Below are 16,380 nucleotides of genomic sequence, written 5' to 3' on the forward strand. Positions count from 1 at the left end.
CTCGGATACACATTATACGCCAAAGGCTGTCGAGCATCTTGTCCTAATCTGGTTTTGCGCTCTTCACAAGAGCTACTTCAATGAGAAAAAACTTGCTGTTGTCTGTTTTTCTTCAGAGCGGCGTTGTACAATGTAGACCGTGTACCGCACATGTCGCTAGTTTGGTTGAACAATTTTGTCGTCCACTCTAATTTATTATTTTATTTGACTGATTGAGGTGTAAAGTCGGACTGAAGAATATTACACTTACATCTTCAGGTTTGTAGATGTGAACTGGACAGGAACTGGGTAGAACAGCTTTTTACCACAGTTTTACAGTTTTACGGCAAAGTAAGACTAAGCCTGACTTAAGTATGAGAAAAATTCCTGATCTGGAACCTGACCTAAAAGAGTAGAAACAATGAATGTTTTTCTCGATCTTGTATATGGGCGAGATAAACCGGACAGAGCCTGAACAAAACCCATTACACGAATAGCGACGTGCACAACAAAGCCACTCATGTGCACCGAAAGTGGAACCAGGGATCGAGAGTTGCACTTAGGCGCGGTATACTGACTTTTCTTAGAATGGAATTTTTCATTCCACCGTGGAAGACCACTGCTTTGGTCGAGTGTTCTTTAGTGATAATTAACCACGTAAAACATCACATCATTAGCAATGAAACCATTACAGTTTCCTGAAGCAAAACACTCGAATTTTATTGTGAGAGAAACGATATCATATATCAATTCCGTTGAAACAAGTTCTTTTCATTTAAATATAAAAGGTAGTCATAATGGGTGGATAGATCTGTGAGTCGGTATGTGTGTAAAAATAGTGGAAATGAACATCCAATAGTGATGGTCAGGGGATAAAACAGTTTAGAAGCAGTGACCTTTCACTGTAACAGATGTCGCATGTGATAGCAGTTGACCTCAGAATGCCTGACATATATTTGGCGCGCTTTAGGGGATCTTGTCCTTGTTGACCTCAAAACCAAACGCCTATGAGTGTCCTTGGTAGAAGCTTCTGAAGAGTCTCTTGTGTTGATGGCATGGCCACAGTTGTGGGTGGGAACAGGTAGGCACGTCTCCTAAAACGTCTTTTCTTCCAGCCAGTACGTACGGAGTGTTCGCGATCCCTACAAAACGTGAAAAGCAAAACACAATCGGCAGGTAAAATCGATTCGCATCAGGCTGTGTGCACTTCATATCAGCTGATGGATTTTCTTGTATAATGCCAAAATACCTGTAGGGAAAATATATACTATTATAGCGAGGACATTGTGATAGCTGACAGGTGGTCACACCTAACCGTTGAATTGCGGTATTTGGACCATTTACCGTTGGAGTTTTATTTTACCTGTTCATGTAAATACTTAAAAGTACCAACTTAATTCAACTTATTTCACATCTAACGATAGCTACAAAGATAGCTTTGAGTATGCTTTACCTTTATTTTTTGTGCACATTTCTTTCTAAGTGAAATGCTTTAATTTTCAGTACGAAATGATTGTATTCGCAAGAAACGCCGCATCCCCTAACCCTTTGGCAATAAGGTCGTCACTTATAAAACACATAACGAAAACATTGCATTTACATCCATTTCAAACTTCACATTCGAACGTTTTTTTTCTTTTTGCTTTTTTTGCAGTTCGAAGTCATACTCCTGATCTGTGATAAAACCTTAGAGGTACAGGTATTATTGGTACATCATTTCGAAATGAACTTTACGTATGTTACTCACCTCTTTCAGGGAGCCCGCCGCAGTTCGTGAGTATTTATTCACGTTTACAAGCTGATTGCACACTTCCTCAGACACTAGCACCTTCCAAAGTTTACATAAGTAGGACAACTTCCATGCCAGATTTACTGTCTCTCCAAGGACACAATATTTCGGGGAGAATTTCCCTATAACAGTCGCGACGGTGGCCCCAGAATGTATTCCTATTCGGAGTCCGACCCCTTCAAATGAAGTCAGTTGACTTTGCACACGTTTGACGGCTCTCTGAAACTCAAACGCCACAGAGGCGACAATCACGGCGTGTTCACGTGGTTGGTCGGGTAAGCCAGACACCACTATGTGAACATCAGGTAGAGACTCCAGCTTCAACATGCCGGAGTAGCTTTCGGCGACATTGTCCAGTTCGTGGCAGACTTTGCTGACGTGATTCGCGGCTTGAGCGGCCGGAAGTTTGCTGACCATTCTGCAGATCCCGGACACGGTGAGCACGAGGACGGAGACGCTGTTCATGTCCGCTGGACTCAGAGCGTGACCGTTTAGCAAACTGGAAACCACGGACGAAGGCATGGCCTTCCTCAGCATGGATTCTGTGCGCTTCATCGAGGCTTCTAGTTCAGAGGTTTTGTCCTCGAGGCGCTGCTCCACCTCCGCCAGACACTTTTCCAGATTTGTAAGCATGCTATCTACTACTGTCTCACGGTGAGGGTTCGCCTCGTTTATCATTTTTTCAAGCTGAAGGAAGGAGGGTCTTTCCTTGATGTCCATAGACCATGCTTTGTTCATGATATCCCTGACGGGAGCGGGGGTATCAGGGGTAAACACAGGCCTCAGAGCCGAGGTCATGATTGCTTCTACCACACCCTCCGGCGTCATATCATCTTTCAGCTCAACATATGGGTCGTTACAGGTAAAAATCTCTTGAAGAACAACACTAAAACTGTACACGTCTGTAGCTTTAGTCAGTTTCCCACCTGACTGCGTCGCCAAAAGCTCGGGGGCATGCCAGTACGCCGCACGGGTCCAGGCATTTTCCTCCTTCACGTCAAGCCAACTGCCTTGTATCATGCTGGTTAAAGTCTGCTTTTCCCAAACTGAAATTTTCAATGTCCATTTTTCGTCAATGTAACAGTTCGCAGCTTTCAAATAACCATGTAAGATCCCAATGCTGTGGAGGTAGCTCATGCCTCGAGCCACTTTCAGTGCCATGGAGTATTTAAAATTTTCATCCAAGTTAAATCTACTGTCACCTAAAAAGTCTCTTAAACTTCCTTTGGGACACATTTCTATCACCAAATAAGAGGTAAATTCCAGAGACGTCATTCCGTAAAACTTTGTGACATTTTCATGCTTTACCACATCTCGTATCCATAATAGGTATCTACGGAGTTTGACGTTACTCACCGATTCTATAGAGGGTATACAGCTATGCTTTAAGACAACACGATGACCATTCCACTTGCCGTACAGCCCAGAGGTAATATTGTTTACTGAAGAGTTCATACTGAATGACAGGGAGGCCGACTGCGACCGTCTGCGTCGTGAGCTTGCAGAACCAAATCTCGACCCATCCGAATGGAGGGCAATGCTTTCTGAGTCAATTTTCCACTCGTTTCGAATCAGAGCCAGACGCCGCCTCAAGTAGGGTCGCAAAAAGTTAAGTAGCCAGATAAAAAGACCCACGCCTAAGGCAACACTGACAATTATAATGGGTGTTGTCAACAGATCTGGTTCCGATGATTCTTCTCTGCGCTGTTCTAACATCATATTATACACATTCTTTCCATCACATGTCATTTTCCTTAATGCGCGTTCTTCAATCATACCTACCATTTCTTCTGGAAGAGGAACCATTCCCAACGATTCACACAGATTTCTAGCCATTTTGTCACGGAGAAACCACTCAATGTAGCGCATCAACTCCGCTGCTACTCTACAGTCCTTCATACTCTGCAAGTATATTATGAAGTACGTAGTCGCTGCGATTGGATAGGAGAACTTCCCAGGGGCATTGATCAAAGGAACAGTCAAGCGAGCGTCTATGGTTTTGGCAAAGTCATTCATGGCGTTCTGCACAGTTTCAATGCTCGCAACAACAGCGTTTCCAGCGGAGTTCACCAGGGCTGCAAACGGTAATTTGGCATCAGTTGCGCTGGCAATTGACATATAGCCGACTGAGAACTTCTGAGAGAGTAACATCCCGGCCATCCCTCTGTTTGTCCGCGCGAATGACGTTACGACAGATGCGTTCCATCGGACGGGGATGTCGTTTTTGTCGAGTCCGCTGCTAAAGCTGCCGTAGTTTTCTTTCCATGAACGAGACACCGCGGAGAGTGCTGCTGTGAAAGTCTCCGTGGTTCCGGACTTATCCGAACGGGCAATCACGACGATGTGTTCTGCGGGGAGAACTACTTCCGGGTTAAGGTGTTGTAAAACACTATCATTCCACCTGGTTATTTCTCCGCTGTAGATGGCAGCTAAATGAATGGTGTCCAGAACAAGGGATTTCAGACCAGGAACATTGAAGGCCACAACGATAGGCCTGTAAAGAAAAGTAAATCATGCTCCGCATTTACTTGGGGAGAGAGTTTCATGATCTGCATATGGTTATTTTGAAGCGAACCCTTAAGCCGCAATACTATGGCTAACGATAAATTCACAAGGAAAGAAGCTTCATAAAGTCAGGTCTACCGGAGCAGTTGAGAACAATCCTTACAAATCGACAATTCCGACATATGAGACAGTCCGGTCTTCATTATACATAACAAATATTATCACAAATAATATGTATTTTTTACTTATTTTATTGGGGATTTTCTTTCAGAACATATTTCACACATAACAGCTATTAGGCTTATGAAATACCGCCATTTACAAAGTCTGCTGACTGCAGAATCACCAGGAGAAGCTTTCCAGCGCACGGCCACATGCAGCATAGTCCAAAGCGGTACATAAATGTTACTCTGGGTGAAATGACGACGTCATATACATAACCATACGTTTACATACACACAGAGATCAATGATGCATATAAACTCAACACTTTCACGGCGAATTTAAATCACTCCAGCATTGAGACGACAGTGTGACAGTTAACAAATGATCAAATGTAAATGGTGAATTTCAGCCTCTTGTCAATTTACCTCGCATACCAAATACCAACGCATTTTCATCACAAAATACACCATCCTCAAGATCCTTATAACACAAGATTGACAAATAATTTATTAATGCCGCCTCAAGAATAGGCATTAATGTGCGTATGTATTATTTGCGTCAAAATACGCCCTGGAAAAGCAGTCAACTTCATCGGGAAATGTTGTTCTGGGCAGGTGAGATCCCACTTCAGTTTGCCTTGGTCGTTAACTTACGCTTTTTCATATCTGTGCTATTGACGTAATAATAACCTTCAGATGGCATCAAACGACGTCTTTAAAAGACAGTGTAAAGATAGGTTATCTCTTAAGCGCCAGCATTTCAAGAGCTTTTCTATGTGGAACTTTCGGCGCAAGTCTTGATGTTGTCTCCAACACGTCTACCACGTTTCATACAATTCTGCTGAGAGCTTAAGGTTGAGTTGCCTTGATAAGGTTTCATTCGCTTGTATGTCCACACTGTAATGGTGAAAGTTCTGAAAAACTCACGAAATGAAACGGACCTCTTGTACATCTACATACTGATCCCAAAAAATCGGCCATGAAATTATGCCATTCAAAAAATGTTACCTCTAAATGACGATAGCTGGGAAAACAATTCATACAATGGAAGTAAAACCCATGCACAGATATCCTCCTTATTGTCCCTAACGAACCTGCCAAGTTTTATGAATGTCTGTTGTTCAAATGCTATCTTGAAACGGCCATAACTAAAAAAAAAAAATTCATGAAATGGATAAAACAACATACCCTTGCTCACTTAGGCTACTTAATGTGCCTAGCTCACGTGCCCAGTTTCATGAAAGTCCGTTGAAATTTAGAGCATTTGCTTCGATAAGATAAAACGGACAGACAGACAGACAGACAGACAGACAGACAGACATAGAGATTATGTAGGTAATATAATAATAATAATAATAATAATAATAATAATAATAATAATAATAATAATACCTTTTTTATTTAAGATAACTCAATTTGTACGAAACTGTTCTTGCGTGAGGTCTTCACAAGCGAAAACAATACACAGAAACAGTTATACACTGACAAATATGACGGCTGCCCCCGCTATTGTCATAACCAGCAGCTGAGACGTTACAGGTCCCTTGACGGTTGCTGTGAGTTCAAGTCCACCTAATGCCGGCTTCCTCTCCAGCCGTACGTGGAAAGACCTTGCAGTAACCTGCGCATGGTCGTGGTACCCCCCCCCCCCACCCGGGAATGCCCGGTTTCCTCCGACCGTAATGCTGGCCGCCTTCATATAAGTGAAATATTCTTGAGTATGGCGTAAAACAGCAATCAAATAAATAAATAAATAAATCTTTAAAGACTTTCAAGACAAATTATAGAAATAGTGAATTTTGAATTCACTTTACATCTACATGTGCATTCAATGCTGCATATTTCCTGTTAGCATACATTTGGAATTTTTTAATTTGATTATTAGTTTTCATTGCACCAGGATTTAATTTTCGTTAGTTCATGATTGAGGTGATCACAGATTGCAGGTAGCTTATCAGAACAGCTATATAAAGTTGAGTCATCAGCAAAGCCTTCAAGAGACATCCGATGTCACTCGATGTGTGGAGGTAGGTCATTTATGTAAATAATAAACACCACGCTGTGAATTCTAGTCCAGCTCATGCTGGCTTCTTCTCCTGTCTCCCAGCAACCTGCGGATAGCCGTGTGTTTTTTTCCGGGGTCTGCCCGGTTTCCTCCCACTATAATGCTGACTGCCGTCGAATAAGTGAAATACTTTTGAGTGCGGCGTGAATCACCAATCAAATAAATAACTAAAAACTAAACAATAAAGGCGGCAGAATTCAACATTGCGAAACGCCTGAGCACAAAGCACTGGGGTCGGATATCTCTCCTCCCGCATAGACTCTCTCAATACGTTGGGATAGATACGAGCAGAAGAATTTAGTTTCAGTTTGGTTAGAATTATACGGTTGTATCTTTATCATGGAGGTGCGGTTAACAGTGTCGAATGCTTTCTTGAAGTGAATGAAGACAGATCTGACTAGCTCTGCTGTCAATGTCAATGATTCTACCATTTTAATGAGGGCAGTTTCACCGGAATGTTGGTCCCGAAATCCTGAATGAAAAGCATTAGTTTATTTAGGAAATGGTAAAGTTGATCATAAAGATGGCTTTCGGGGATTTTAGACGGACAGAACTTTTAGACGGACAGAACTTGGGATACATGTATATAAAATAAACTGCTGTTAATACTGTTCTATAGAAAGGGGGATTTATCAAGAACAGCCCATCCCTCACATATATAATTGTAAAATGGCAAGTAGAAGCCGGGTATACATGTATTTATGTCACAGTCATTCCACAATCAGTCATTTTCAGACAATAACCATACACTATTGACGGATGTTATACTTGCTCTGTTTTGACATCAAGTTTGCAGAGTCAATAGCACTGGGTTTGTGATTGGGCCTGTGTGATTGATTACATGTCAGTGATTGATTCGTTTGCCTCAGAGAAATTATATTTTTATGTCTACATTTCCAGCAATGTTTAGTGAACAAATATTTGTTTTCATGTGACAGTATCATTCAATATTTATCTTAAACAAGTCAATTATTTATTTGACTTAACTGGTTCTCGCAGATCAATCATACTTGAGGTTCCACAGCTGATCTGAGCACAAGGCACACCGACATGAGTCCACCTGAACTCTCGTTATTCATTCTCCTGGCTTTCACAGCCCATAGAGTAGAGTATCGACTTCGATGATGGTAATCTCTCTCACTTGAATAAAGTAATTATAACTGAATACCTCTGCCTGATTAGTTTTGCCCAGCTCTAATACTACAATCAGCGTGATGACAGCACAGGACTGTCCGGGTGGTTACACGCCTGAACAACAGCCCACGCGGAATGAATGAATGAATGAATGATTATGGCTTAACGCTACATCGGCAATTTTGCAGCCATATCGTGGCGACACGCGGAAGGATACAGGGGACTATATACGTCATACATCACAGTGAATCAGTGGTGCTAAGGACGCCATGGTAAAATGCTTACAGAAACATCTGACCTGATTTGAATGCACTAGGCGTATATGTGGTACTGTTATTTTAGACAGTATGCTCTGGGAATAGCATAAAATGCTGAAAACATCAATTGATAATATAGGGCAACCATTTGTGTCACGGCGGGACACTGGGTTGTCAGAAGTCCATGTCAACCGTCTAGAATGTAGTCAGCAAGAATGCAGACCTATAGTGTGTTCCGTACTTATGCATTTCCCTTTGGAACCGGCTACCCCATATTCATGCAACTAATAAAAAAAATTAAAATGCTGAGATTTGCTTCGGGGAAGGGAGCGTTGGCTGCAAAAATGTCAAAAACCTAGGTATGGAACCATCTCAACAAGACATGGCTTCAGTAATATAATTACATGTACTAGACAAAAATCAAAGATTGCTTGAAAAAAGTAGATTCTATCTATTGATTTCTGGCCATTGAATCTCTCCGGCGCTGCTGCACATGGTTCGTCTGTTAACACCTGCCTTTTCTTTTCCGCAGACTTACGACAGGAGGGACAGTTTCATTATTGACATAATTTTGCTAAATTATCCTTATTTGGACATCAATTTACCTAAGGGTCTTGCAGATGTCGTGTACATATATTGCCTTGTGGCATTTGTTAGATCATGTGTTGTCACGATTTCAATGAAGGTCACAAGTTCTTCGGGTAAAAACTAGTGAGTCAAGGTTATTCCACCAAACGCCTTTGAAAGTTTCTTAGGATCTCTTCCCTCAGTCGCCTGGAACATACCTTACGTCTTTCCAACATCTTTGAAAACTGTTGACTGCTTGTGTTTGCAGATTCCGCCCTATTTTCGTACTTTGTTACTTCTTTGGTGGTTTGTGTTATACGTCATTTCTGGGAGTTGGTCTTGCGATTATTGACCTGGAATGTCAACGTCCTTACTGGTTGACGCCTGGTATACGAATGTCTGTTCATCTTTAATTTATTGTTTCGACGCACAGCTTGCATGGGTAACAATTCATCCTCATCTGTCTATTCTAGGATTCTTTCCTTATGTTTTTGATACCGCCTAGACCTATACTCTGTTTTAATTCGTGAAGACAAACATCATACACGGATTTGAAAAATCTTTCGTTCATCCCAATTGAGCCAGTGTGAATGTCTCCGGTGACATTGGGTTCTCAGTATTGCCCATCAAATTTATTCAGGACCAATGTCGCGTTTAAACCGGTGTTAGCCGTGTCGAAGAAAGCAGACTTAATTTTCTATTTCAGTATTCATCGATTTCAGGATTTCCAGAGAAGTTCAATCACAGTACTTTTTTGATCTTGAACCTACACTCAGATTTCAAATAAATAATAGGTAGAACTTTATACATTCAGATTTGAATACCATAAACATTGTTCTCGTTAGAGATGGATGGGATAACAACAATCGAAAATAGGACCTATTCGATGCCTCAATCCTGATCAACTGTTCGCTCCTCGTGGCCTGTCCTTCACCTATCACTCGATAAATATTTATGACATTAGGATATGACATTTATCCTATATTCTCTACAGATTTCTTAACTCCCACGGACGTAAGAATTACTGTTACCTGTGTCAGATGATACTAATTGTGTAGCACTTACCCTGCCATGACGGGGAACATTTGAAGGTCAGGGTACTGATGATAGTCTTGCTCCGATAGCACAGAATCCGATCCGGCGTAGTCCACAGGTTCCCCTGAGACGGACACTCCCTTGATGCGTGCCTTACCCTCTCCACTGCCGGTGCTCACGTACGTCATGTTGAGCTTAACGTGCGTTTGTCTGTGCGCCACGTAAGCAGAGATCCAAGAGGAGTAAACGTCATAAGGGAAGGATGCGCCGGCACCACGAATATGGACAGTGTCAGCGAGGAGCCCGATCACGCTAAAATTCAATGAGACCATCACAACTAGCACTCGGCACACAACACGTCCTTGATCCGGCATCTTCCACAGAAGCCTCCTGCGTGATGAGATACCGGATTAAAGGCATTGACAATGATTCAGTCACACAGCACCGTAGGCGTGTATCCTGAAAAGGCAAAAAAGTTGTTTCATGAAAACTTGTTAGCCGGATTCATTGTAAATGTACATGAAGAGCAGCAAGTACAGAGTGTCGACAGGTTTTATACTGGGACAGTCGAGAGGTTAAGGGAGTGAAGACAATTCATCTTGCTGTTATAATTTCGCTGTCTGAAGGGTGGTCAATTAGAGTGATCGTCCTCCTCAAGTCCACAACATCCATTGGCCATCTCCATGAGAAATCCGATATCAGCAAAGGTCATCCAAGAGTCTATATCATGACTTGATGCCACTTTGCCTTTGCCTTTCGCGCAGTCTTTTGTTCCGCCCTAAACCATCAATAACTAACTACCAAGTCGGGGTCCCCAGGTATACGGTCCTCTGACCAACTCATCGCCTTTGATCCTCTTCCGCTTACAGCCGCCATCCTTAATCATTTTATTTAGTTGCAAAATGCATATGGGTCTCTTCTGGTAAATAATGGATGTACAAACAACTAGAACACGACTTCAGCAACATGCACTTAATGAATTATAGACGATGGGAATGGGACTACTTTCGTGCGTTCTTATATGAGCAATATGCCAATTACCACCTAGCATGCGTATTATCAAATCAGAAAATGTCATGCTGCTTTGAACATTATTAAAGCCGTTGGAAAATTACCAGGGTGCTTCCAACAAAAAATAAGATAAAATACAGTGATGCATTATGCCTGTCACTAAAGAACAATAAAAGAAAAGTTGACCACTGTATTTTTATAATTCAGCAATGTTACTTGTTTGATACTTCCTGCCCGAACATCTGATATCCGATCTCTGAGCTCATGCGAAAAATTAAGCCCGCCATTAGTACTTTTCTATAGTTGGTCGTTATCAGCCTACAGTTGTGCCAGCCGTTTAGAGACTTGTTCAGTGACCGCATGAATGAGGGAAGGTAGACAACAGGGAGAAGTCTGTCGGTATATGTGTATTGAAAAGTAACATAATTAGTTTCTGACGAAACCTTTGAGAAAATGTTCCTTATTACTCAGATCAGCCAACAACTGACGAAAGGACACATATAACGAGTACTATTCGGTCGCTCCGGATGTAAAACCCTCAAGCCTAAGTTTGTATTTCTCTTAGGCACCACGCGCGGGTGAACATCGTCATTTAGCTAATGAGGTGTAAAGGATTTTATTGTGTTATTGTAGATAAGGCCTTTTATCCACCGTCAGCATTATCCAGAGTGAAAAGCCCTGCATGACACGGAATGTTAATCAATAATAGATGTGCTTTGTATATGTTCAAATAAAATCACACACGGATGAATGTATATGGTATCACAAGTGTGACGCGCAGTGTCCACCCAAGGCAGTGTCCATCCAAGGCAGTGTCCACCCAAGGCAGTGTCCACCCAAGACACCTAAAGATGTATAAGAATTCACAATATTGAAGACGAACTTAAGCTTTTATGACGGAAGCTTATATAACTGGTCGAGAATTCTAGAACAAATATTTCTGTAAGTTGTTTCCCGTGTTTCCTCTGCTTCTTCAATTTATCTTTGAACATAATTAAGACGTACAGCATAGAGAGAAAAACCAGAGCAGCAACGACAGTGTATTAGCTGGCAAATGATCACACGTTGCCCATGAAATACGGTCTCTTGTCCATTTACATCAGTTAGGGTTTTATTCTAACTGTTTATGTAAATACATAAACAAGAGCAAATTACACACTCCCCCTCAACATGGCCTCGGCACAATTAGGTAAAATTATAAAAAATGCAGTGATGTTAATTGTAATTTATCAGACGTCACTTAAATTAGAATTACTCAAAATGCTGCGGTGTCATCACATTTAAAATAAAACCAGATTGAAACAATATGTAGGGACCAGGTCTCGTGGAGGCTTAGTCCGCCATTAGAATCCTGGTTTATGCAGGAATACAATATAATTAAGACGTACAGCACAGAGAAAAAACCAGAGCAGCGACGACAGAGTGACGACAAATGGTCACACGTAACCTGTGAAACACAGCCTATTGTCTATTTAGTGTATTACTCTAACCGTTCATGTATATGCATACACAGTAGGAAATTACACGTTCCCTAGCACCATGGTTTAAGCAGAATTATGTAAAAAAAAATGCAGTGATGTTAATTGCAATATATTAGATGTCAATTGTCTAGAATTACCCAAGTGCTGTGTTGTTACAAGATTGAAGACAGACATTTTGATGGAGTATGGCAACATGGTAGCAGTCGTACATATATAGTCAGATTATTACCTGTGCGGATGTGTGAGTCCCAGCAAATGTACTTGTATATATGCACCAAGTGGATGCTTATGAAAAACTATATTAAAATCACCAACACGAAAACCGCTATCATTTGAAGACTCGTAAGAGTCAGCCATACAAAATCATAGATACGCACAGAGTGGCATGATAATCAATTTACCCACTTTAATAATGTCCATGTACCTTGTAATCCAAGTCTTGAAAATTTAGTTCCAAATGGAAATATTAGTTCACTATGCAACAAGCAACCACGCCCTATAGTTACGGATGGGATTTAAGCGGGCAAAGTCCACAAAGATATAATTCTCGCTGGAATATGATGTTGATTTATTTATTTATTTATTTGATTGGTTTTTTACGCCGTAATCAAGAATATTTCTCTTATACGACGGCGGCCAGCATTATGGTGGTGGAAACCGGGCAGAGCCTTGGGAAACCCACGACCATCTGCAGGAAGCCAGCATTGGTGTGAGGCTCCTGGGTCATTACGCTACACTAGCGGGCTAACCAAATGAGCCACAAACGCCTACGTGGCCTCTTGCTTGTTATTGTTATCAAGATCCTAGAGACATTTGTTTTAAAGCACATGGGAACTTATTAGAATCAGCCCAATATCTTGTGTGTGATAGAGAAACCTAGATGATGAAGGGATGACAAGTGAATTGTTAAGGGTGGAAGCACTGACTTAAGATGAGACAATTTAGAAACCAACATATTTCTTATAATCCATACAGAAATCTTCTGAGTGTGCTGTATGAAAAACACTCAATCTAATTAAGGCGTACAGAACAGGACAGCGACGACAATTTGATAGTTGGCAAATGGTCACTCGTAACCGGTGAAATACGACCTCTTGTAAATTTATCTAAGTTAGGGTTTTATTATAACTCTCCATGTAAATGCATAAATAGTAGCAAATTACGCGCCACTTGTACCATGGGTTAATCAGAAATAGTTTTTAAAAAATGCAGCAATTTACTAGAAATCACTGGTTTAGAATTACTAAAAATGCTGTGTTGTCATCACATCAAGACATTCTTGAATCTGGACACTTTCACCTCTTTGCTGTTACAGATACGAATGATGAAGGGAACAGAAAAAGATAAATTTTACCTTAATCCATGGGTATATGCAGGTTTAGATGAAGTGTAGACTTAAAACGCATTGTAAATTGTATCTAGTCACAACAACATGAAGCCATAACTGTTCAGAAATCTGGGAGTAGAAGTTCCACCATGCCACAACATGCAAAATATTATACCTGTAACAGCTGCACTGTTTATAGCAGTCACAGGGGCTCACTACAATACTGAACTGCATCTATGCTTCCTTACTCTGGGTACTGTACTCGTTATAGGACTTTGCCCGCTATCTTCTTTGTGTTATTTGTCCTCTTCACAGAGTTGCTTTGGGCCTTCGAAGGCGTCTGCAGCGTATAGACGCAGTTGGCTATTCCCATTTTATCAATGCTGTCTGCTTGGGCTACTGTATCATGTCAGCAAGTTTTGATGACTTAGGGAATATGTTACAGCTTGAAAGCTTGCATCCATTCCACAAATCCCCTGTAGTTCCTTTTCCGATGGACAGGAGAGAAGCGGACGACCAACGTTTCCATCTATATGAATCAAACTCTCCTTCTCCAAGCTCCACTGTCAAGGCTGTGAAAGGATGCCTTCATTTCCGTGGGAAACTTCCGTACCAACGGATTCCGCACCGAGCAGCTAGTGTCGCGCGTGCCTAGATTCTAGCGAAGCGCTCTTCAAGTACACAAATAGGCGAATAAATTTGTTCAGGTAAGCCTTGACAGGTGTCTAAATTAGCAGAACAGCGGGCGGCTGAAACTGGGCCTCAAACGCAGATCGCTAATTATGGCGAGTGATAATTATACTAAGATGTATAAAGGTATGTTCCTGGCTGTGTATCAGGCAATGAATGTCAGGCAGGTACCAGCTCAAACTCTGTCCAGTTCTCCATCTACTGATTCACATCATTTATTTATACAGTCTCGAAAGGCCCTGAACAAATGTACTATCTTAGGACACATCTGATAAATTAACAGCCATATATTATTGCAAGATTATTAACTTGGAACGTCCATATTAGTTGGCGGCTGGTAAACCAATGTCTGCTTCGACGCATGGAATTAAACACCTTCACTTTCAAGTGTCGCAAGTTCCTCAAGCTTTACAATGAGTACACTGCTTCATACTCGTGTCTCATTCTGCTTAACCTGACTCTAGAGGACAAACATTCATCGTGTTGGATTGGATCGCCACGTTGGACATGTGAACTGTCTAAATCAAAATGCAAAATGAGACAGATATTTTGATCGTCATATACTAGTATGGTACACGATTTAAATGCTGATTTCATTCATTCGCCTAGAACATACCTTGCGTCTTCCTAACATCATTGAAAGCTGTTGAATGCTTATCTTTGCATGATTCTGTCCTATTTTCGTGTTTTATATACTTTTATAGAAAGGGATATGTTTCCATTAATGTCCAAGTCATATGTGACCATGGGGGAAAGTGGATAAACCTTGCTGCAAGGTGGCCAGGTTCAGCCCATGATAGCGGAGCCCTTAGTAACGTTTGGGGTGTGATGGGAAATGGTGGTGTCCGTGTGCACGTCTTCGGAGAGAATGGCTATCCATGCAGCAGGGGGTTGATGACGCAACTGCTGCTCTCCAACACTGATGCAGAATGGCTGTACAACAGAGCCCATAAAAGTATCCGTGTTTTGACGGAGCAAGCCATGCTCCCGACACCCGACGCTGTTTGCAGGGTTATTGTAGCAACGGCCGTGCAACATAACATTGCTCTACAAAGGGAGTCAGCTACGGGAAAGGTAGATCCAGGATCAATCCTGGGTCGAGTCACACCTAAGACCTTAAAAGAGGAAGTTGTAACTTCCCCGCTTGGAATTCGGCATGAAGGGAATAGTGCAAAGACTGGTTGACCCGTATCAGTATAATGGCTCGGGCGGGGCGCCGTACTTGCCTTCGGTAAGGTGTCTCAGTGAAGCAGCACTAGATGAAAGAGCGGTGGAAATCCGTCCTGCAACATGAGGGTACATTACATGCACTCTAAGGATTCCTTCGTCGTCAAATGACTGAAAAATTGTTAAGTACAACGTTAAACCCCAAGCACTCATTCACTCACTCTTTAAAGGCACGAGGCTGAAGTAGATGACATTGTAGATAGACAACCGCCACCCCAGCGACAAAACTAGGAGGGACATCTTAATGAACCAAGAACAAGAGCCGCTTTAATTGAAAACATATTTTAATAATAACATTTAAACTACTGTTTAAAGAGCACGTTATCACCGCTTTGAGCCGTATCAACATTTCCCAGCTGACGCTTGAAGAGTGTAATTTGGAGATTTAGCTTTTCTTTTTCCAGTAACAAGTCCTGCCTCAATATGTTCAATAAGGTCATCAAACTTGCGCGGAACTTAAGCAGGCGGATATTGTTGAACAACATTATTTTCAACGCAAAGACGCAGAAACTGTTGTTATTTTGACATAATTATCAAACTTAATTCTTCATTGTAATCAATGTTGTACTTTTTATTTATCGATTGTGTATCAGTTTAGACATTTATTTTACTTGAATTAAAGTAAGTCAATTGCTCACCATCAGTTCTTCCAAATTTCGTCTTCGGCTTACCCGCATGTTGGCTCTACTCCTGATTTATTGGGCTGCAGGTGTACCAGGTTCTGGTTAACCTCCCCCTGTTTTTTATATGACTTTTAAATTGTTGACCGCGATCCTTAGATTCAGATATTAATGTTGAAAATCTATTTCTAAGATCTTCCAATGTTCTGTTAGTATACAGGAATGAACCTCGCCCTATGTTGTGTTAGTGTATAGCAGGGAACCTGGCCTTATGTTGTGTTAGAGTACGGGAGGGAACCTGGCCCTATGTTCTGTTAGTATACAAGAATGAACCTGGCCCTATGTTCTGTTAGTATACAGGAGGGAACCTGGCCTTATGTTTTGTTAGTATACAGGAGAGAACCTGACCCTATGTTGTGTTAGTATACAGGAGGAAGCCTGGCCCCATGTTGCGTTAGTGCATAGGAGGGAACCTGGCCCCATGTTGTGTTGGTGTACAGGAGGGAACCTGGCCCTATGTTCTGTTAGT

The 16,380-nt window shown here is 41.6% G+C and overlaps 1 protein-coding gene across 1 annotated transcript; it reads right to left on the reverse strand.

The window, feature by feature from the left end:
• Positions 1-1,073: 1,073 nt before the first annotated feature.
• LOC135465540 (atrial natriuretic peptide receptor 2-like) lies at positions 1,074-9,869 on the reverse strand. The gene is made up of 3 exons (XM_064742778.1): positions 9,526-9,869; positions 1,727-4,262; positions 1,074-1,121 (listed from the first exon to the last, which is right to left on the reverse strand). The coding sequence occupies exons 1-3, from the start codon at positions 9,867-9,869 to the stop codon at positions 1,074-1,076; spliced, it is 2,928 nt and encodes a 975-aa protein (XP_064598848.1).
• Between the last annotated feature and the right edge of the window lie 6,511 nt (positions 9,870-16,380).

This window comes from Liolophura sinensis, chromosome 5 (genome assembly GCF_032854445.1).
Source record: "Liolophura sinensis isolate JHLJ2023 chromosome 5, CUHK_Ljap_v2, whole genome shotgun sequence".
Classification (NCBI taxonomy): Eukaryota; Metazoa; Mollusca; class Polyplacophora; order Chitonida; family Chitonidae; genus Liolophura; species Liolophura sinensis.